At 31.1% G+C, this 21386-nt stretch overlaps 3 protein-coding genes across 6 annotated transcripts; 2 read left to right on the forward strand and 1 right to left on the reverse strand.

Annotated features, from left to right (window-relative positions):
• The first annotated feature begins 2668 nt into the window (after nt 1-2668).
• Nucleotides 2669-6018, forward strand: LOC115721824 (binding partner of ACD11 1). 2 transcript variants are annotated; one of them, XM_030650904.2, is made up of 6 exons: nt 2669-3072; nt 3954-4037; nt 4328-4431; nt 4516-4591; nt 4793-4876; nt 5190-6018. In XM_030650904.2, the coding sequence occupies exons 1-6, from the start codon at nt 3067-3069 to the stop codon at nt 5772-5774; spliced, it is 939 nt and encodes a 312-aa protein (XP_030506764.1). In that variant the 5' UTR covers nt 2669-3066; the 3' UTR covers nt 5775-6018. The 2 variants fall into 2 exon arrangements, with proteins under 2 accessions (XP_030506764.1, XP_030506765.1); XM_030650905.2 differs by lacking the exon at nt 2669-3072 and adding an exon at nt 3138-3616.
• On the reverse strand, nt 5100-10341 carry LOC115721811 (cyclin-SDS). 2 transcript variants are annotated; one of them, XR_004012696.2, is made up of 8 exons: nt 9054-10341; nt 8793-8960; nt 7718-7884; nt 7166-7294; nt 6898-7078; nt 6770-6817; nt 6465-6656; nt 5100-5906 (listed from the first exon to the last, which is right to left on the reverse strand). XR_004012696.2 is itself a non-coding variant. In XM_030650890.2 (7 exons), exons 1-7 carry the CDS (start codon nt 10068-10070, stop codon nt 6627-6629), a joined length of 1740 nt encoding a protein of 579 aa, XP_030506750.2. In that variant the 5' UTR covers nt 10071-10341; the 3' UTR covers nt 6242-6626. The 2 variants fall into 2 exon arrangements, 1 of the variants encoding a protein (XP_030506750.2); XM_030650890.2 differs by lacking the exon at nt 5100-5906 and having other exon boundaries at nt 6242-6656.
• Nucleotides 10342-15836: 5495 nt separating this feature from the next.
• Nucleotides 15837-20873, forward strand: LOC115721813 (vacuolar fusion protein CCZ1 homolog B). Of its 2 annotated transcripts, XM_061104293.1 has the most exons (11): nt 15837-16054; nt 16323-16529; nt 16741-16834; nt 17166-17349; nt 17455-17493; nt 17592-17701; nt 18281-18376; nt 18543-19004; nt 19621-19776; nt 19883-20112; nt 20714-20873. In XM_061104293.1, exons 2-11 carry the CDS (start codon nt 16345-16347, stop codon nt 20742-20744), a joined length of 1587 nt encoding a protein of 528 aa, XP_060960276.1. In that variant the 5' UTR covers nt 15837-16054; nt 16323-16344; the 3' UTR covers nt 20745-20873. The 2 variants fall into 2 exon arrangements, with proteins under 2 accessions (XP_060960276.1, XP_060960278.1); XM_061104295.1 differs by lacking the exon at nt 17455-17493.
• The last annotated feature ends 513 nt before the right edge of the window (nt 20874-21386 follow it).

Below are 21386 nucleotides of genomic sequence, written 5' to 3' on the forward strand. Positions count from 1 at the left end.
TGCTGCCTACATAGTTAATCGACTACCAACTCCTGTGCTTCAATTCAAAAACCCCTTTGAGGTGCTCTTTCACCAAAAACCTGACTATTTCTTTCTCCGAACGTTTGACTGTTCATGCTACCCTTTGTTAAGACCTTACCAACCAAATAAGCTTGCCTTTAGAACAACTCACAGCATATTTCTTGGTTATAACCCCTACCATAAGGGCTACAAATACCAACACCCTTCAGGTCGTATCTATATAGCAAGGACAATATAGTTTAATGAAACTAGTTTCCCTTATGATACTTATTGTCTGTCTCAATACTTCCACCAATATTGTAGTCAGGTGTCTTCCCTATTCCACCACCACCAAACACAACTACACCTCAAAAGACCACACACCCACCTCATTTACCTGATGAGTCATTTTTCAATACCTCAGTCACACATACAACAACATCATCCAACACATCAACCTCTCCCTCTCTACCCCAACCTGCTCCAGATCATGAACCAGAACTAGTTCTTATTCAAATTGACAATATTCAACCTGAACCACCTACCTATCCTGTTCCATCACAACAGGTTGCAAATCAACACTATATGATAACTAGAGCCAAGGCTGGGATTCGCAAACCAAAGGCTCCCACTGTGACCTCTAATATAAGTCTTGAGCCTAAGACACTCAAAAAAACTCTTCAAGACCTATTGTGGCTGAATGCTATGAAGATTAAAATATTGGCACTCATTAAAAACAAGACATGGACTCTTGTTCCATACCAATCAGGAATGACATTTATAGACAACAAATGGGTGCATCACATCAAATACAATCTTAATGGTACAGTGGATAAATTCAAATCACGACTGGCGACCAAAGGGTTTCAACAAATTCCTAGCTTAGACTATTTTGAAATGTTTTGTACAGTGATTAAACCCTATAAGGTCCTTGTTATGTCCTCTCTTGTTGTCTCTTATAATTGGCTAATTCAACAAATTGACATTAATAATACATTTTTCAATGGGGACCTTAAAGAATGTGTATACATGGCCCAATTAGTTGGCTTTCAAAGCTCCACTCATCATCACCACGTATGTAAGCAGCCATCTATGGCTTAAAACAAGAACCTTGGGAGTGGTTTGACAAACTCAAACACTCATTGTTGCATTGGGATTTTAGTAATTCTAAAGCAGGCACACCCTTATTTTTATCAAGAAAAATGGCAAGCTCATTTATTCCTCATATATGTTGATGATATTTTATTAACTGGTGCAGATTCATAATTTATTCATCACCTAATCTCCAGGCTACATCAACAATTCACTCTCAAAAACTTGGGCCCTATTCGATATTTTTTGGAGTTTGAAGTCACCAAAAATTCTAATAGACTATATCTCACTCAAGCTAAGTACACATCTGACTTTCTTGCTCGAACAAACATGGCAAAAGCTACAGCCACACCAACCCCAATGTGTCCAAACACCAAGCTCTCTACTACAATGGGTACTCCTCTCAAAAATCCAACTCTCTATAAAAGTGTGATTGGGGCACTACTCTAGTACTTAACCTTAACTCACCCAGACATAGCATTTGCTGTCAACAAACTCTCCCAGTTTCTCAAGGCTCCTACAAATGAGCACTGGTCAACTTGCAAACGTATTCTTTGATATCTTGTTGGCTCGGTTGACTATGGTCTCCACTTCGTATCAGCTACTACACTTGAGCTTGTTGCCTATAATTATAGTTATTTAAAATCGTGTACATTATAGTTATTTAAAATCACCTGTACGTTTTCTAAAAATTTACAAAACATACACGATTATTAAAAAAAATTAGTCAAAATAACTTATTTAGATGTCAAAATAGACATGGAGTCTACTAGGACACCCCTACTTTAGGGGTGCATTCAGAGCTGTAAATACGTATGTATTGTACTAGCCCGACCAATATTTTTCTTACTTTTTTTAAAATACAGGTCTTGTTGTGACAGGCCATAAAAAAATATGGGTCGTTTTATGCCATACGAAAATATCGATCGTGCCATGTCGTGCAACAATTTTATAAGGTAGGTCCGACACGGTCCGTAAGCCCAATAATTTCGTGTCGTGTTCAGATTCGTGTTGTGTTTTATTCGTACTGACTCATTTTTCTTAAATAGACCTACATGTTTTCTTATACAGCTCAAATTCATGCTCCATATTTTTGTATTTTTAATACAATTTATGAGCTAATTACTACAATATATGTGTATTTATAATTACTTTTATATTTTTTTTTTCATAATAGTGACATACAATCATACAAAAAATAATTATAAATATAAGAATTTTAATATTAATATCATTTTAATATTATTATCAAATTATTGAGCTTTTTAATGTATCATATTTTCAAACTAATTTATTCGTATTTACATGTCATACTTTTAGATTTGTCTTACCGTATCGTGCTTAAGCTCATATTTTTTATGACGTGTTGTGCTAATTCACAACACAATATCCTATTATACATAAATTTATATTTTTTCGTGTCATATCGTAGTACTAAGCTCATAACTTTTGTTTTTTGTATGGGATCATACTCGTATCTGGCAAGCTCGTATCAGTTTCATTATGAAAAACCCAAGTCATATTTACACCAATTGGTGCACTAAAGAAATTTACTAATGTAATTTTTTGGATAAAAAGAAAAACAACAATGTATTAATGAAAGGAGAAGACATAAAAAGAAGTGAAAGAAAGAAAGAGTTGAACTTGAAAAAAAAAAAAAAAAAACGCGTCTTATTACAATTAGAAAAGTAAAGGACATTGGCTACCCTATAATCAACGCCCAACCGCCAATATTCCCGCTAATTATTATTATTAATTATTCATTAATCAATCACATACATTCAGACAAAATTCTCATATCTTCTCTCCTTTTTCTTTTCAATGCAAAACTTAGAAAGACCCTTTTCTTTTCACCTCCAATTTTCCCATTTTCTACTCCAAAGAACAAATCTTTAGATCTAAATCTTAAACCCATTTCCATTCTTCTCTTATTTCATTCTTCATTTTTGTGGATAATCTATCGGGTTTGATTTAATGTCGGTAAGCTTACTACTTCTTTTAATTCTTTTTTGGATTATTTATTATTCATTTCTGATGCTTTAGATAAGATCCATTGTCTTTTTATCGGTCTTTTTTTGGCCAATGTACTTTCTGTCCACTCTGTTTGGTTCCTGAGAAAATGCGGTTAAAGGGAAAAAGATGGAAAATTTTCTAGACCCATTAATACAATTTTGAAAATTAAGTTGCAGATATTGACCATTGGATTGTGAATTGTGAATTGTGAATTGTTCACATTAGGTTTTTATTTAAATGCCCCCCTAACTTAACTTACCCAATATGTATACTTGAGTTTCACAAATTTGATTTAAGATTTTGTATTCATGTCATGATGAGACTGCTTTTATATAATTAAACTTTTTTCTTGGGGGAGGGCCTTTGATTCCACTCCTGAACAGAATGGTCTTTAATGAGCTTTACAGAGAGAGAAACTGCTTCTCAGTGACCCACCAATAAAATCTCATGTCTCTCTGCAGATGGTAACATGTGATGTGGGTAACAACACTAACAGTTATGGTGCCCCAAAGTGCGTGTTACTGTAAATATATATACATATACATATATATTATATAATGGGATATTAGAGTACTGACATTGTTGGCATCTGTATATGAGATCAGAGCATATTTCTCTTGTTTTGGCCCTCTAAAGGAATATAATTGGCACATCTTTTGTTGTTGTTGTTAGTTATTGATACTCTTTTTCTTTTTCATCATATTCTTCTCTGGCCACCATTGCTCTTCATTTAAGCAAAAGAAGTATTTATTGGTTAATAGTTATGTTGTTTGTCGTTTCAAGTTTGTCTTAACTTCTCTTTTTTTCTTCTATCATGAAAAGAAATTCATTAAAATTTTCATGTGTAGGCTCTGGTGGACCATACAGATCAAGGGAGTGGAGCACTTCTTCAGTCAACTACTCCACCAAATTGGACTATTCATGTTTCAGATGTGAGAACAGAACAATCTTTTTCTTATTAGAATCTAAGTTGTGACTTTTTTAGGCAAAAATTTCACAAAATACCAATTCTTGAACTAGAAAAAGTGAAAGTAATAACTAATATGGTGTTTCATATAAGGTCTTGTTATGAATAAAAGACTGTTTTTTCAGAATTTCAGTTTGAATCCAAGATCAGCAATTATGGTCAGATCAAAGAGGCATTAATTTAGTACTACTTCTTGATTCTTTATGGGATTGGATTAAACAGAAATTTATATCATTTTATTACTTTTTTTCACAGATAAGGACAGTTAAGGTTAGCAACATTTCTCTAGCTGTATCTGAGAGAGATATCAGAGAGTTCTTTTCTTTCTCTGGTGATCTTCAATATGTTGAAATGCAAAGGTCAGTTGTTTTTTGTTCGAACTGGTTGTGATTCACATGTTATTGAGAGAATTCATCTAAAGAAATTTAAGTTATATTTTTCAGGGAATCAGAAACAACCCAACTTGCCTATGTTACATACAGGGATTCACAAGGAGCAGATACAGCCATTCTTTTGTCGGTATGGTTATTTACCAATAATAATGGATATATATCTTCAAACTAAAGATATCTGAACTAGCAACCTCTTGTGTTTCATATCACATTATACAAAATAAGATAAACTTTATGAAACTTTGCTTCTTGAAAGCTTTTCTTCTGTTTTGATTGTGTTTGATCGAACTAGTCTTTTGCCATCATTTTTTTTTCTTTTCTTTCTCAGGGAGCTGTTATAGATAGTCTTGCTGTTAACATAACACCTGCTGAGAATTATCAACTGCCACCTGAAGCTCTTTTATCAACTTCAGTAAGTTCTACTGGTTCTATTATAGACCATATTTAGGAAATATAGATTACGTTTGGCTTGGAGGAATGGAAATATAAGATACGTTTGATTGGGAGGAAACTTAATATGAAATTAAAGAATTTATAATGTTTTTTTTTTCGTCTCTCATTAGAATGGTCATTTCTCATATTCAATAAATAGTTATTCTATCAAAATGGCAATACTTCATAAATCTTATATTTGAGTTTAAAGAAAACACTCTATTTATTTCTCTCATTTTCTTTTAATTGAAATTCCACTTAATTACATATGTATATTTGTTTTCATTGTGAAGGAAAAAGACCTAGCTCTTAGCAGCCCTGCAGTTAAGAAGGCTGAAGATGTTGTGAGCAGTATGCTTGCAAAGGGTTTTATATTAGGAAAAGATGCTGTTAACAAAGCAAAAGCCTTGGATGAAAAACATCACTTGATATCAAATGCTTCGGCCACAGTCGCTTCCATTGACAACAAGATTGGTCTAAGCGAAAAACTAAGCATCGGAAAGGCAGTGGTGAATGACAAGGTGAGAGAGATGGACGAACGATACCAAGTATCCGAAAAGACAAAATCCGCCTTGGCAGTTGCTGAGCAAAAGGCAAGCAGTGCAGGATCTGCTATTATGAACAACCCTTATGTATTAACTGGAGCTTCTTGGGTTTCAAGTGCATTTAGTGCATTTGCAAAGGCAGCTGAAGACGTAACCATATTGACTAAGGAGAAAGTCGAAAAAGCCGAAGAGGAAAAGAAAGAGACCATTTACAGAGAAAGAACAGCAATCATCAGTGACTTTGCTCATTTCCAGCTCGACGATGCCTCGGCAAGAGAACCTCCAACTGTCCCAGTTAATTCAGTTGATGACCAAAAGCTTGGAATTATATGATACAAATGAATTCGCCATCGATTTTTTCATTTTATTTTTTTGCAATGTGGAATTGTTTGTGGGTGTTAATACAAGATTTGTGTCATCAAATTTTTTGTTCGAATCCCTCTTGTCTGGCTATTGCAACGTTACCTGGAGAATTCATGTAATATTGTTGATAAGGATCAGTAGTAGCTATAGTACGAGAGTTCTGGAATTGTATAAATAAGCTTTTAGCATTTTTAAAATTATATTACTTTTAAAATATGGTTGGTAGATGAGGATGTAGTCCAGTTCATTTCTTGTTATTATTTCCCGCTTTAATTATGTTATAAATGTACTAAATTGGTTCATTCATCTCAATTTGTTGATACAAAAAAGGTCTTTGAAATGATGTGAAAACATTTGATTTGATTTGATTAGTTGGCATGTGTGATCTTGATGGAAAATAATTGCACTAAAGCTTAAAATATAACCACGCATGCTTATGAGGTAAAAAAAAATTGCTTTTTCTACATAAGCTTCTCATTGCTACATACTACATAGTAATGTAGTTACAAAAAAGGGGTTGAATGAATCAAAATTTATGGTATTGGTTAAAAAATAAGGGCTGATAATATGAATATGTATGGTTTTTTCAAAGTTTATAAGAAGTATTCAATCTATACTTTCTTTTTACAGTGAGAAAATGAATCGAAATTATTTTGTTACCTATTATATGATGATGGTATTCTCTTGTAGAAAGAAAGGTCAATTTGGTCACCTTTCAACCTTGTCTTTATGATGAATGAGTGTGTAAGCGAGCAGAATGGTATGGTAATTGATTGTTTTGATTATATGATTTCCTTTTAGCTTGTAATAGAAGCTGATCAATCATATATACTTCCACAAATACTCGAGGCTCTGTTAAATTATTTTAACACAAATAATAGTCATTAGACCCCTCAAAAACACAAGTGCAAAATCACTACCATTTTTCTTTTGAAAGGTAAGTATGATGTTTGATTGGTTCATACCTCAACGCATTCATGTAAATCGTTGCATTTTTTTGTTCTGATATGAGTCTGCAAAGTAAATTACAAAATATTAAATCAGCAAATTAGACCATTAAGAGCACCAATGGAAGACCAGTAATTAAATTTACCTCTATCACACGTTTAACGGGTAATGCTAATCTGTTTTTTAAACAGACCAGGATTACTACTGCAGCTGCAACTGTTGAGGGCATAAAGTACATTTGCATACGGTCTGGTAGCAATAGGGATGCCAAGTATTTGGCCTTCTTCTCCACCTCTTCATCAGCTGTTGCAGCTTTTAAGTAGAACCTGTAATAGTTTCAAAACAGTTTCAGTATAAAGTACATTAGGAAAACTCTTTGAAATGGTATTATATATGTATTAGTGTGGTTGTACCATAAGAAATTGTAGATGGTGGGGAGGAAACACCGGAAGTCGAGAACCTCCTGAACTAGCCATTCCATGGCAACAACTTCGCATCTGCTGTATGTATCTTTTCCAAATGAGATACTTTTTTGCCGAACGCTGAAATGTTCAATTCAATAGAGAAAACATAAGATGGTGTTTCTCACATCAGATTAGGCACACATTTTCATTACAGATAGCTTTGTGTTGGAGAATAGGGGCAAAAAAACTCCGATCAAAAACAAAATTAAACGGGAAGCTATTCATGATATAGGTAGTTATTAAGTTTCAACCTATCAATGCAATCATAAGCCTGAGTAAATTATTGATAAAATTCGGATTGAGAATTGTATGGTTGCTAGATCATTCCTAGTTAGTGATACACAATACAGAAGCTATCGTCATTTACTTTAAAGGGTATCGAATAGAGAAATTACCTATTGTTAAGTGATGTTTTATACTGAGTTTATCTTCTTTCTCTATGAAATAGTCTAAGCAAAGGATCATTGCGAAATTAAAGAGAAGAAAAGAGAGGATTAATACCTGTTATAGGGCTGATTTTCTTCCATTCTGGTTGCCAGAGCAAGACAAGCTATACCAACTATCTGAAGGATCCTTCTGTTTTTAAAGAACCCTTTGCTTAGAAATCGATCGAGCAAGCAAACTCCTAAAAACGCTGTCTCTTGCTGAAGCTCTGTTTCCTGGCAGCGCTGGTTTAACAAAAAAATTTACAAAAATAATACTGAATTAGAACAAAATTAAGAATTAAATCAAATACGAAGTATATAATAGTTTAGTTCAAATAAATAAATGGGCCAAACTAACATAACAAATATTTTCTAAATTTTAATAAATGTTGAATTAATATTCGACTGTTTCGTGGATCGAATTTTTCTTTTTTCTTCTCATAAGGTCTGTTCAAATTATATCATTGTGGTCCTAAAGATAATAATTAATAGCACACTTTTCGGTGTATTTATTGGAATTTTTAAGTTAAATGTGTACCCTTAAAAAAAACGCATACAATTAATCCACACTCTTCTCTCGACATGAGGACTGCACTAGTGACTTTTTTTAAGAGCGATGATGACTCTCTCACGACACGAAAGCCACGGACAACGTGATATTTAGCCATTATTAATATTTAAAGTGCTTTATTATCTATTTTCTATACATTTGCTTATAACAGAAAAATTAAAATTGAGCTAGTAACGAACGACTCACTCACGCACGAGTCACGTTGAACAGTGAAGGTGTTTAGTGTCTAGTGTCTACTACGAGATTTACAATACTCCGTCTACGTGCATATATATGACCCCTTTCAGTTTCGTGTAAGCCCAACATTGTTCATGACAAATACTTACGTGGCATTTTCTTATTGGACACTACGGTACTTGTAGAAAAACGTCACTGTAGAGTATATTTATCGCTCCAACCAATTACAGCTCTACTCTTACTTCCCCCCATAAACCAACATAATACATATGCTCAGCTCTCCCAACAGTTTTGGGCACTACGTCACGTCATGGTGATTTTTCGGTTCCCTATAATTACAACTAAATTGAAGTAATGAAATGAAAACGCGTTTCAAGAGATTGTAAAAAAAAAAAAAACTCACCCTGATAATCCACTGGATCATTTTACGCCGCTGGTGGAGGATAAGACTGCCGTACTCCGTCGTAGAGGAATATTCCTCTATGTAGTCACGCAAAACCACGCGCCTCCTTTCTCTATTTCTCAACATCTGGTAGCTCTCCTCTTCGGCCTCGTCTTCGAATCTCATGTACTAATTAAAAAATACAATTAATTAATAATTAAATAATAGAAAACGAAATATAAAATCAATTGTTAATTAATTAATTAAATTGGAAATCCTTACTTCAGACTGGTCTATGTCCTCTTCTAGGTAGGTCGAATCGAGTTCTGTATCTTGAGCAGATGTTGATCTGAAAAATCCACCTCTGTACTGAATGAGCAATGCGAAAGTAAGCGAAGAAGCTGAATCGCCTTCTGATTTCTCAGAGAATTCGCTTCCAGAATCGAAATTCGTCGGAGTGTAATCAGAGAAATCGAAGTCGGAAGTGTCGAGGAAAATCTCCGATTGAAGCTCGGAGCATGCAGTTTCGTGAGTAGACGAAACTTCAGTATCGGAGTAATTCTCAGCACAAGCAAGGTCTGAGCTAATGCCGAAGCTGATCTCCGGCCTCTGGTCTATGGTAGATTCAGAGTTCGAAACTGTAAAATTGTTATCCAAACAATTTCTCGAAACGCAACATAACTCTAATTCCTGTGCATTGTTGATATCTTGCTTCGTCTTCTCACCTAAATTAACTCCGAAACACGATTCCGAAGCTGAAATGCACGAAACAACTTCATTTTCCTTTGAAACAATACCATTTCCATCGCCAGAAACTTGTTTGATACAAGAAACTGAAATGACAGCCTTAGAATCTTCTTCTTCCTCCTCATCTTCTCTTCTTCCATCAAATTCCTCCACAATTTCATTCCCCTTCCCTCTCTTACTCTTCAACCTCAACCTTCTATCTTCCAAACCTTCATTTTCAGCACCGCAATTCCGATTCGACTCAACACAGGAAAATTCAGAGACCTCCGAAGCTTCAACACCACAACACGATTTCACCGCAAGCTCATCAAACTCTCGTTTCTGAAGAATCGACTTCCTCTTACAACTCTCCGATCCAACCGAAACTCGACTGGATTGACAGGAAACCTCACCATCACCATTACCAAAGTAAGAGCAAGAACTGGAATCCACTGAAAACGAATTAGCAAAAAAACCAGAATTCTTACTTCGATTCCAGATTAGAACAGGAGATATAAGAGTTCTTCTTCGACGAGGGAGTTCCGATCGAAGCTTCTTCTTCACCGATTGCATCTTACTAGATCTGCTGCTGCTGGTTTTGATTGAGGTGAGTTTCGAAATTAGAGAGAGAGAAAGTGGTTTCGAATTCGGTTTGAGAGTAATTAGATTGAGATATTTATAGTGTTATGGAGTTTAGTGTGGGAGTGAGAAATGGAACAGAGAAAATAGGGGGAGAGTGGTGAAGCGGTGTGTATGAGTTCGTGATGAAAGCGGTTATGGAAGTTGCCATACGAAAAGGCGTCTGGTCATTGGTTGATTTTGTGTGGGTCCCACTCTCATTCTCACACTACTAATACTACGTCCGTACATACAAATGGAAGGAAATTGAATATCTCTCTCTTGGTGTTGCTCTATGGGCCTTTATTGGGCCACTGTCTTAGCCGGCCCATTAGTGTTTCTTTTGGAGAAATTTACAAAAGTACTAGAATTTAAGTTAATTTTTATAAAAATATTTCTACACAGAATTTTTTTTAAAAATACAATCTTTCTATAAAATAAAATAACAGTAAAATACAAAAGAGATTAATTAAAGGGCATTTTACAATTTTGTATACATTATTTTAATTAATTACAAAATATGTGCAAAAAAACTTATTATCATTTTCTCATACACTTTTATATATAATTAAAACTTTTTTTCAATTTTTATTATAATATATATATGGTAATAATTATTGATTAGTATATATCAACCATAGAAATAGAAATATTAGTTGAATTCATCTTTGTTCTTCAACATCCTTCAAATCGCTTTGAATGTTGTTGAAACACTAGAGTTTACTTGCATAAACACTTCCGATGTTTAAGTTTGAGAGATTATTTGGAATATACGAGGGAATTAAATTTAAGAGTAACATTTCTTACAAATATATATAAATATATATCTATGAGAAATTCATGGGTGACTTTTTATTTTCTATTAATTAAACATACTAATTTAATAAACAAGATAATAATATTCACATAAGTTTATTATATCACTCTACGTGTGTTATGTTTATTTTTTTAGTAATTTTTTAGAAAATAAATAATATATATATACATAAAAAATTGTTTATCTTTATCTTTTTCTTTGTTTATTAATTGTGTCGTATTTATTTTTTTTTAATTAAATAATTTTTGGAATTTATAAAGTTATGTTTGTTTATTTATTTTTTGATGTAAGAATTATACTTCAATAAAAAACTTGTTCACTAAAACCCACCAAAACTTATCATAATCAATATATAGAAACAATAGAAAGAAAATATACTTATTTTAGTATAATATAAATTGACTATGTCTATTTTTATGTTTACAATTATAATAAACATACTAATAATATAAAATACTTTGTATATATATGTTTATTTTGTTTTCTATTTATTAAACATACTACTTTAATAAACAAAATAATAATATTCACATATGTTTATTATATCACTCTACGTGTCATGTTTATTTTTAGTAATTTTAAGTATTGATTTATATTTATATACATTAATGTTTATAATTTTGATATTGTATTTTATTACAAAAAACATATGCTGTTATTGAAATTAAGTTAAAATAACAAAAAAAAATAGATAATAAACAATCTTATTATGCATTTTATAAAATAACATATGTTAACTTGTTTATTTTTATAAAACCGTTTAATTAATTTTAGGAAATTGTTTATTTTGAGGTTTAATAAACATATTATAAATGTATGGTTTCATGTAATAAGTTTTCAAAATGTATAAATTTTTAAAATAACTTTCATAAGTTGATTTTTTTAATTAAATAAGCTATGTATACCATGTCTAATCATTTTAAATGAAAATACATCACGGTTGGCCGAACACTACCATATTCAATTTATTAACGAAAAATGGTCAATCCAAATTAAAGAAATTTAATACGATGCAACGTATAAAAACTAAATAGTATTTTTGAGAAAATTCCAAAAAAAAAAAAAAGTAACAAAATTATCAATAATTTAGAGATTGATTTTTAATTTTCTTTTTATCTTATACCAATTTAAGTAATGTTTCTTTAAGTATTGGAACATCAATTTTTAATTTATTTTTGGATTAACTTAAAAATATATTTAAATCATCAAGCTTTCTTAAACATTAATATATTGCATTCGGTATTCACTTTTAATTGACAACATTATAAACTATAATATTTAGATACACATAATAATAATCTCACCTAATAACTAATAATATTTTTTCTTTAATTTTTAAATCGCTTTGAATGTTGTTGAAGCACTAGAGTTTACTTGCATAAAGTTTGAGAGATTATTTGGAATATACAAGGGAATTAAATTTAACAGTAGCATTTCTTATTAAGAGTAGCATTAAGCGAAAAAAATAGGAAAAATATTACAAAAAATACATCAACACCAATTTTGAAATCTGAATTCATGCTTTCGAGTTCCTCTTTGGACAAAAAAAAATGTGTCTCGATTTTGAGCTTTAAGTCTTCTTACATATAACTACATATAATTATTTAGGAAACTTTAATAAAATATTTAATCAATTGGTAATGAGATGAGTAGCTTATTTTATGGTATTTTATTTCTAAACATTAATAATGTGAGATTAACTCTAATACATCTTTCTCACGTTTGTGCCTAAAAAGTGTGGGTATAACAAACGATTTTTAAAAGAACAAATTTTTAGGTGTACACATCGAGATATTTGTGGATTTTAAAATAGGTGAAAGACTCAAACTATGAAAACTGACACACATTGGTCGAAAGGTACAATAGAAGTTTTTAAGTTTGGCTCGTCTTTTTTTTTTGGACCGATGTCACTTTGAGCTCACAACAAATTACAAACGACTCTTTTATGGCTCGTGTTTTTTAATGACGACACTTTGGGCTCACAACGCATCACAAGTGACTCTAATATCATTAGATAAGGTGAAAGTAGCTAAGATGTGATTATAGTGCATGAGATGAATCTCAAAACCAATTAACTATGAGAAGAATAGTTCACTAACTCTAATATTGTTCTAATTTTTTTTCTTTTACTTATTAATATATTAGTATCATATAACATTTTTATTAATAATAATAATAATTATATCAAATTTAACTATTAAAAGTAATTTATAAGAGGAAAATTGATCAAATTTATCTCAATTATTGTTCATCATGTTGAATGTAATTAATTAAGTAGCCTTGCTTGTATTACAAGATTGAAGCCTAATGATGCATAAAACTTTTACTTTTGTAATGAACTACTTTAGTAGGCATAATTGCATGTATATATAATATAAGTATAACACATTGTTTAAATACCGCACACAGTTTTGCTGTGTTACATATCGTGACAATATATATTTTATCATTTCTTCCTATATCTATGTATGCAAATAGATATTATATAAACAAAAAAATATATATATATTAATTATTACTTTTCTTGATCTTTATTTTGGAAAAGACAAATTATATATATATATATGTAAAAATAAAAATATATTAGTGAGGTATCAAAAAACTCATCAACATCTATCAAGTACATATCCTCAATGCTAATCCAAAAACAATAACATTTTGGAATGATATATAATAACTATAATAAAAAAAATATCATATAATTTTTTTTTAATTTACAATTTAGGTCACTCCGGTAATTTTTATGTGAATTTTAATTACGATTTAGGTTGCTCTGTTAATTGTTACTTAGATTTTTATAAAAATACAAAAAAAAAAAAAACTGCTTATAAAAATATAAAAAAAAACACACTAAAATAAAAGAGAAATATGCTAAGAAATATCAAAAAATACCTAAAAATCTATAAAGACACTTAGAGATAGAAGCTAAAAAATAAGAAAAAAAAAACTTCTTCTACTATAAGTGAAAAAAAACTCAAATATATAAAGTAGTAGTACTTAATTCACCATTAGCATACATTATGTTACACTATTAATTCTATATTAGAATAGAGACTATTTCTTTAGGGTTCACATATGAAAGATTTGAAGAATATTAAATAAATCCCATAACAAATTTTTTTAATCAATAAACTAAATTAAAATGAATCTAAGCAAGACTGAGAACGGATACATTTTGATGGAGGCTTATCAGTACTATACTACTATATTTATTTGTTTATTAATTTCTATTGAAAGGACAGTACTATATATAATTATATAAATTGTTGTTTATCATATTTTCATTAAAAAAGAGAAACACTATCTTTTTCCAAGAATTGGATCTTTGATCTCCAATGCATAATCGAATCATGAAAACGAAAATAATACTATATAATAAAAGAGAAATGCTAATGCCTACCATCCTCCCTATATATTATTATCGCTATTGGTCAAATTAAGTATCAAATACTTTAATGTAATAACTTTTATAGAGTATCACTTTAGAGGTGTTAGATACTACTAGTGCCTAATAACAATACTCATAATATAAAGTTAATTCATAGGGTGCTTCCGTGAGTGCATAAATATTCACTTTTCGTGTTTTCAACATCTAGATAGTTATAATCTAAATATTCACTTTTCGTGTTTTCAAATATACTTTTACTTATATATTACATACTATCATCAACTCTTTCTCTCTCCCTCCCCTCTCTCTCTATCATTTGTTAATTCCACATATGACATGGCAGCGAAATTGTATAGTCATCACTAGTAGTGTCTAGCACCTTTAGACATGTCGTTTTGCGATTGGCTAGCGATACTCCCTAAAAATTATTATATTAAATTATATGAACCTGAAATTTAGTTGGACCAATAGCGATATTGATACATAGGAAGTTGTTAGACACCACTAGTGCGTTTTAGCATTTCTCATTAAATGTATACATAAAACTTTAAAAAATATTAATTATATTAATGATTATGAAAAGAGTAAATAAAAAATATAATATTTATTGTGGTGTCGTGTAAATTTGACTTATACTATATTTTGTTACAAATTTTATACAACTTTTAATATGTGTCAAATTTAGTCAAAATAATACTGGAATTTAACTATAAGTTTAAGAATTATAAGAAAATTCTATGACGCGCCCCCTAAAAAAAGAAAAGTGATACATCCTTATTTATTTCGACATTCAAGGTCAAAAATAGAATTCAAACAATATATCATACACATGACTGTATTATTTTATATGCGTGTGAAATAAATTGTTTGAACACTATTTTTTATATTGTAAATTATTTTAAATTTTCTAAAATTTTATATAATATCTTAAATAAAAAAATTCTCAAAACCCATTAACCCCCGAATTCGAAACTCGAAACTCGTAACCCGCAACATGTGAACAGGTTCAAATTCATTTTTTATTCACCCGAAACTCGATCAACCCACCCAATGTTCACCCCAATTAGAAGCACCCTATATTTACTAGGCTAATTAGGAAATTTTCCCCCTAAACTTTGACATGTACTAAATTATATCTCTTGAACTTTTAAGGTCGTTAAAAATTTCCCTTGAACTATTGAGATTGTTAGATTTAAAAACTTTTGTCTATTTTTAGTAAAAAAATTCTTATATGGATGAAAGTTCACGATGCATGATTTAGTAAATATCAAAGTTTGAAGGACATGATTTGGTAAATATCAAAATTTGGAGAGCATGATTTAGTACATCAACAATTACTGAAACAGTAAAATTGAATGAAATTAAACAGCCTTTAAATCTAATAATCTCAATAGTTTAGGGGAATTTTAAGGGCAAAAAAAATTTAAAAGACATGATTTAATACATATTAAAATTTAAGAAAAAAAATCTTAATTAGCTTATTTACTATAGTCCTATCTACCAAATTACCTACTATTCAAATAAAACTATTCTAAGTGGTAATTACAGTCTTCTCCTTCACCCTTCAAAACTCAAAACTCAAAACTCTTCTCTCTGCCTTTGAAGGAAGGAAAATCGGCTTATCGGCCGATTGATTTTTGAAAACACTTTTATGAATTCAAAAACACACATTTTCCAAAAGCAAATTCGAATCCCAATCTGATTTCCACGGCGCACTTCTCCACTGCTCCGGTGGTAAATATCAATTTCAAAGGACTTGCTCTGTGCTTTTGTATACAATATTATTTCGGTTTCAATTTCACAAACTGATATTGTTTTCTCAATTTTTCAAATGCTTATTATTGTGTTTTCAATTTTTCTTTTTCGTATTCCAACAAAGTGTCTTACTTTGGCCGGAAAAATTAGGGGAATTAGCTCTTTTTAGGGTTTTCAATTAGCATTTCCTGAGATCAGTATCAGTTTTGTCTTTAATATAATAATTATTATTATTTTTTTTAATTAGGGTTTATGAATTGGAGGGAAATATGGGGTTGTCATCTACTGCTACTACTACTGCTGAAGGGGTACAGTTTTGCATATTTGATTTGAGGAGAGGACAGCAAGAAGGGCAGGAGCTGGACAAGATATTGTTCTTTTATCCGCCTGATTTGCCCTTTTCTACCCAGCTTTCTGTGATTGGTCTTAGTGAAGGACTCATCACCTTTACCAGGTTAGCAGTCATGGGGATGTCTTTAATATTATGTGGGAAATATGTCAATTGAATGAAACTTACATCATATTTGTATATGAGTGTGTATATATGTTTATATATTTCCGTGTTAAGGTTGTTTGTTTTTAAAAGTGATAAAAACTTATTGGTTTGATAATTCCCTCTTAATGTTTTGATTGACTCTTTGATTGGTGGTTTAACTATTATGCAGAATCTTCTCTCCAGAGGCTGCATGTGAAGACATAGAAGCAGAGAGGCACTCCCATGTGTTTTTTGAGGCTGAGCCTGACATATGGATGGTTATGGTGTGTTATATCTTTCCCACTAGTGATTTCCATACATAAATCAAAGATATTTAACCTAAATAGTTGTTAAGTATTTGTCGAAACTGACACTGTTCAACTATTATCTCACTGCTGGAATTTCCTATTTATGAAATTAGACTTATTCATTGTTTGACTAATTTGATTTGTATACTTGAGGCGCATGATAATTGAGTCATTACTGTGTTCGGAATTGATTGCTTGATATTGTCTATTAAAACTTAAAATGAGATTTTGTATGAATTGCTAAGTAAGCTGGTTAGCAATGAGTTCTTTATAAGAAATCCTAATTAGTCAATATACATTGTGGTAGGTGGTGGAGAAAAGCAAAGAGTCTGAAGCTATTTGGCGGACTGATGCATTAAGAAAAGTTCTTATGGAAGTCCATTCTCTTTTTGTGATGTTTCACGGATCTATAAGAACATTGCTTGATAAGGGGCCTGGTGGAGAAGCAGCTCGATCTTATTTGTATCCATTTATCAAGGATTATTTAAGTGGTAAGTAACATTGCAATGATTTTTTCTACCGAATCAATGAAATCCAATTTTAGTTTGTGCTTGGTTCAAAATGTTTCATTTCATTGTAAAGTCACTAATTGCCAGCATATGAAAAGCGGTCTCCATTGGATGGGTGCTGCTGGGGTAATTCTGAAGTTGCAGTATCAATTGGATTTTTGCTACCTAAGTAATGCTGAAGTTGCTGTATTCATTCCTGATACTAGTTTTCCTCTCTGAGGCAGATTTTCTTGGAGGGAAGAAACTTCAATTACCATCGTTCCGTGACTGTTTGAAAGAGCGAGGGACTGTACAAATGTTAACTGTGAGCCGGGAGGCTGCACTGGAAGTTCAGGTTGTTTAGTAATATATATATATATATATGTATAAAATGAGTACATATACATCTGTGGTAATCATATCTTCGTTGTTATATTACCTTTTTTTTTTCTTCCCATTTATTTTCCTTTGTTTTCAGATGCGTAATGATGACCATGTTTTGACCTTGATGACTTATTCAAGTATTTAACATAATCAAACCATCAAGAATTCTACTTTCTCATGACTCTGCCCTTATTTAACAATACTATGTTATTGTTTGGAAAAACTATCAACTTAGAGTGCCGCTATAATCTTTTATATCCTATTTTATTTTGTAAACATCTCTTCCCCTTTTGTGGACCTTAGCTTATCAAAGATTTATATTTAAATCGTAAAATTCCCAACTTAACTGCTGCTTTCTTAGCCAATTTTTACTTTTGGAACATACTGCTTTTGTCTACAAATGATTGCTTTTGCTCCCTTTTTTCTTTGGGTTGAATCTTCTCACTATACTACTCTCTTGCTGAATATTCATATTTCCATGTAATGATCTAGAAAGTAGTTTATTGCAATTCTTGTAGTCAGTATTCTAATTTATTCAAATACTTTGCAGTCACTTGTCAAGGTAATTGAATCTAGCATTGGAAGCACGCTATGCCACTCGTTGATTTTCTTTCAGGATCTGCTGGTTTCTACATCACTTTCTTCTGTATGGTTCAATTTTCCTTACCTATTTGATCATTATTCTTTTATGTTTTATATCATTTCTATTGCATATTAGTCAGAAATTTAGGGAGGGAGATGTTATTGAACTGAACTTGCTTGGGATATGACCTTCAATAGTACTGAGTGTTACTTTTGTTTTTCCTTCGCAGGAAGATACAGTAAACTTATTTACGTATGCTGTTTTAAGGATGACCCCACGTGCTTTATCCGCTGGAGTAAGTTCATGGTCCTATTTAGGGAAGGGAACTTCACCTCACCTGTCCAGTGCTTTTATGATGGCCCACACTGGTCCTTTTCCAGAACAAGTATATGTCTCTCATAACACCACTCCGGCTCCTGCAGGAGATAATGGCCATAGGGTTATACGGCCCTTATGTCATGACAAGTGGTCAAAAGGGAAGGACGGTTTTCTTGTTACTGATATTTGGGGCATGGAGGCTGGCAGTACAACTCCTGCTACTCCAACAGTATTGCTTCATCAAACAGAGGAGAGAATGTATTTATGTTCACATCAGCATAAAAACCTTACTGTTATGTTTCTTCTTCCCGTGTCTTCCATCCCAAATGGAGAGCAAGGTATTTCAGTGGTGAAGCAGCAACTTCTTGAAAATGTTAGTTCTCTATGCTTATCTGGGAATATACTGTTGTGGTTTGAACTGCTTATTTTACTAATTTTGCTCATTCTCCAATGATGCCATTTTTTTCCCTTTACAAATTAAATAGAGATCAATAGATGATAGGATCCATATGAATGACACCTTCAAATAAAAGGTGGCAAAAATTGTAGAGTTAAACTTATACTTATCAATGCTTTTGAAAACAATTCCAAAACAGTATAAAGGTTTAGAATCCATTTAGAGTGTAGCCTTTTACTACTAATTAGAGTTTTAATTCATACAAGGACATAAAACTAGAAAGGGTAATGCTTTATTAGTAGTTATTTTCATATAATGACTTAGTTGGAGCAAACAGGTCTTCTGACACCCATCTTAGTATCTTAAGTATATATTGTGCAGCTTAATGAACTACAATCTTATTGACACACTGCATCTTTCCGCTGCTCAGTTTACGCCAACTTCTTTAGTTGTTTGTTTATTTTTAGAATAGAAGTGTGCAACCTTTATGCTGGATACTGATTGAATTTCAATTTATAGTCATTACTTATTTTATGTTAGTTACCTTCAAGTTTTAAAGTATGTTTAGCTGATTTTACTTTGTATTTACCAGGCTTTGGTAAAGATAGTAAAAGTTGAAGAAAAACTATCAAAAGGTTGGGGTGGTGAGAATGCATATCATGTTGGCGGATACCGTTATTTATTGTTGGATGGCGATAGAAACGTATCAAGGGCTTCTCCTCCCGGAAAAGTTACCACATTAACAAAGGTACTAAAAGGCACATATCTCTTGTGATCCAACCTTTTTCTTTCTAAATGTATTCAAACATCATTATACAATCTCTTTTGTGGGGTTCTTTTTTCCTTCATTGCAGGAATCTTTACTTGCTTTGAATAAGCTTAGAGAAGAGGTTGATTTGGAAAAATCAAGATCAAAATGGGATAAATCTGGCCATGAAAAAGAATTGGAAATTAGCATCAGAGCAAGAAACAGTGCTTGGGTTATTGCCAGGGTTACAAGAGGTAAGGAGCTATATATGGTACTGGAGAAAGCTAGTGAAACACTTCTTTATGCTTCTGATGCTGTTGAGAAGTTCAGCAACAGGTATATTTGTCTTTTCTCGATTCTTTTTCATGGTGAAATAGCTTCATTTTCATGCACTTGCAATTTTGAAAACAGTAACATACTTATTTGAATATAAGTTTTGGGGTGCTTCTACAATGCATCCTCTTAAAGAATGTACTGATGTTCTCTCTACCTGTTTCGACATATCCAAAAGAATTTAGAAGAATTTCTTCTAGTCCAATTTATTTATATATATATATTCGTACATGTTATAATTATTTAAAATATCTTATAAAATTTTAAAAAAATTTGAAATAATTTATAAATAGAAAGTAATGTTCAAACAGTCAATTTTACACAAAATAATCACGAGTGCAAGATACTATTTGAACTTTATTTTCGATGTGTTAAATTTTTCTGAATTTCTTAAAATTTTACAAGATGTTAACTATAACTTACATGATTATAAGAAAAAATTTGACTAAAAAATTATTTCAGATACCAAAACAGATAAAGTGTATCGATGCATTTTTTTTAAGGGAATACGAATTTTCCTAAATTTTGTATTGTTAAGGTTCTATTTATTTTAGATTTTCTGACAAAATTAGAAGCTTACTGTATTTTCTTTTGCATTATGCAGATATTGCAATGGAGTTTTTTCGTTGGATTAGGGAGAGCATATTCTTTTGTGCCCAGTTGTAATTTATTTCCTTCTTTTGTTGATATGAAATATGAATAAATAATTAATGTAACAAATCTTTAATTTGGAAACAAAAAGAAAGAAAAAAAAAACAGAAAAATAGATTTTCTGTATATGATATTAGATTGATCATTTTCTTTAGCTAAAATTAATAATGCTTTTATTCAAAAATAAATAAATAAATAAATAATAGAAAAGAGAAATTTAGACAGACTAAGCAAAAAAAATTGTTTTAATATTATACAAATACGAGTCTCTACAGATATATTATAGCTAAAATAATGAGAACCTATTTTAAACAACCAACTAAGGGCTTGTTTAGAACAATGTATAATGTATATTGTATTGTATTATATTAAATTAGATTATATATTATATTTTTATGTAATATTATGTAATGTATTAAGTTGTATTGTATTGTATTATATTAAATTGGATTATATATCATATTTTTATGTAATATTATATTAAATTTTAATTTATACTAAAATAATATATATTTAAGTATCCATAAAAATTAATACCACATATAGTTTTACATAAAAATATTGTATAAAATACAATTTAATATAATACTATACAATACAATACAGTGTAATAAGGCTTACCAAAC

Source organism: Cannabis sativa, chromosome 9 (genome assembly GCF_029168945.1).
Source record: "Cannabis sativa cultivar Pink pepper isolate KNU-18-1 chromosome 9, ASM2916894v1, whole genome shotgun sequence".
In the NCBI taxonomy this organism is placed as follows: Eukaryota; Viridiplantae; Streptophyta; class Magnoliopsida; order Rosales; family Cannabaceae; genus Cannabis; species Cannabis sativa.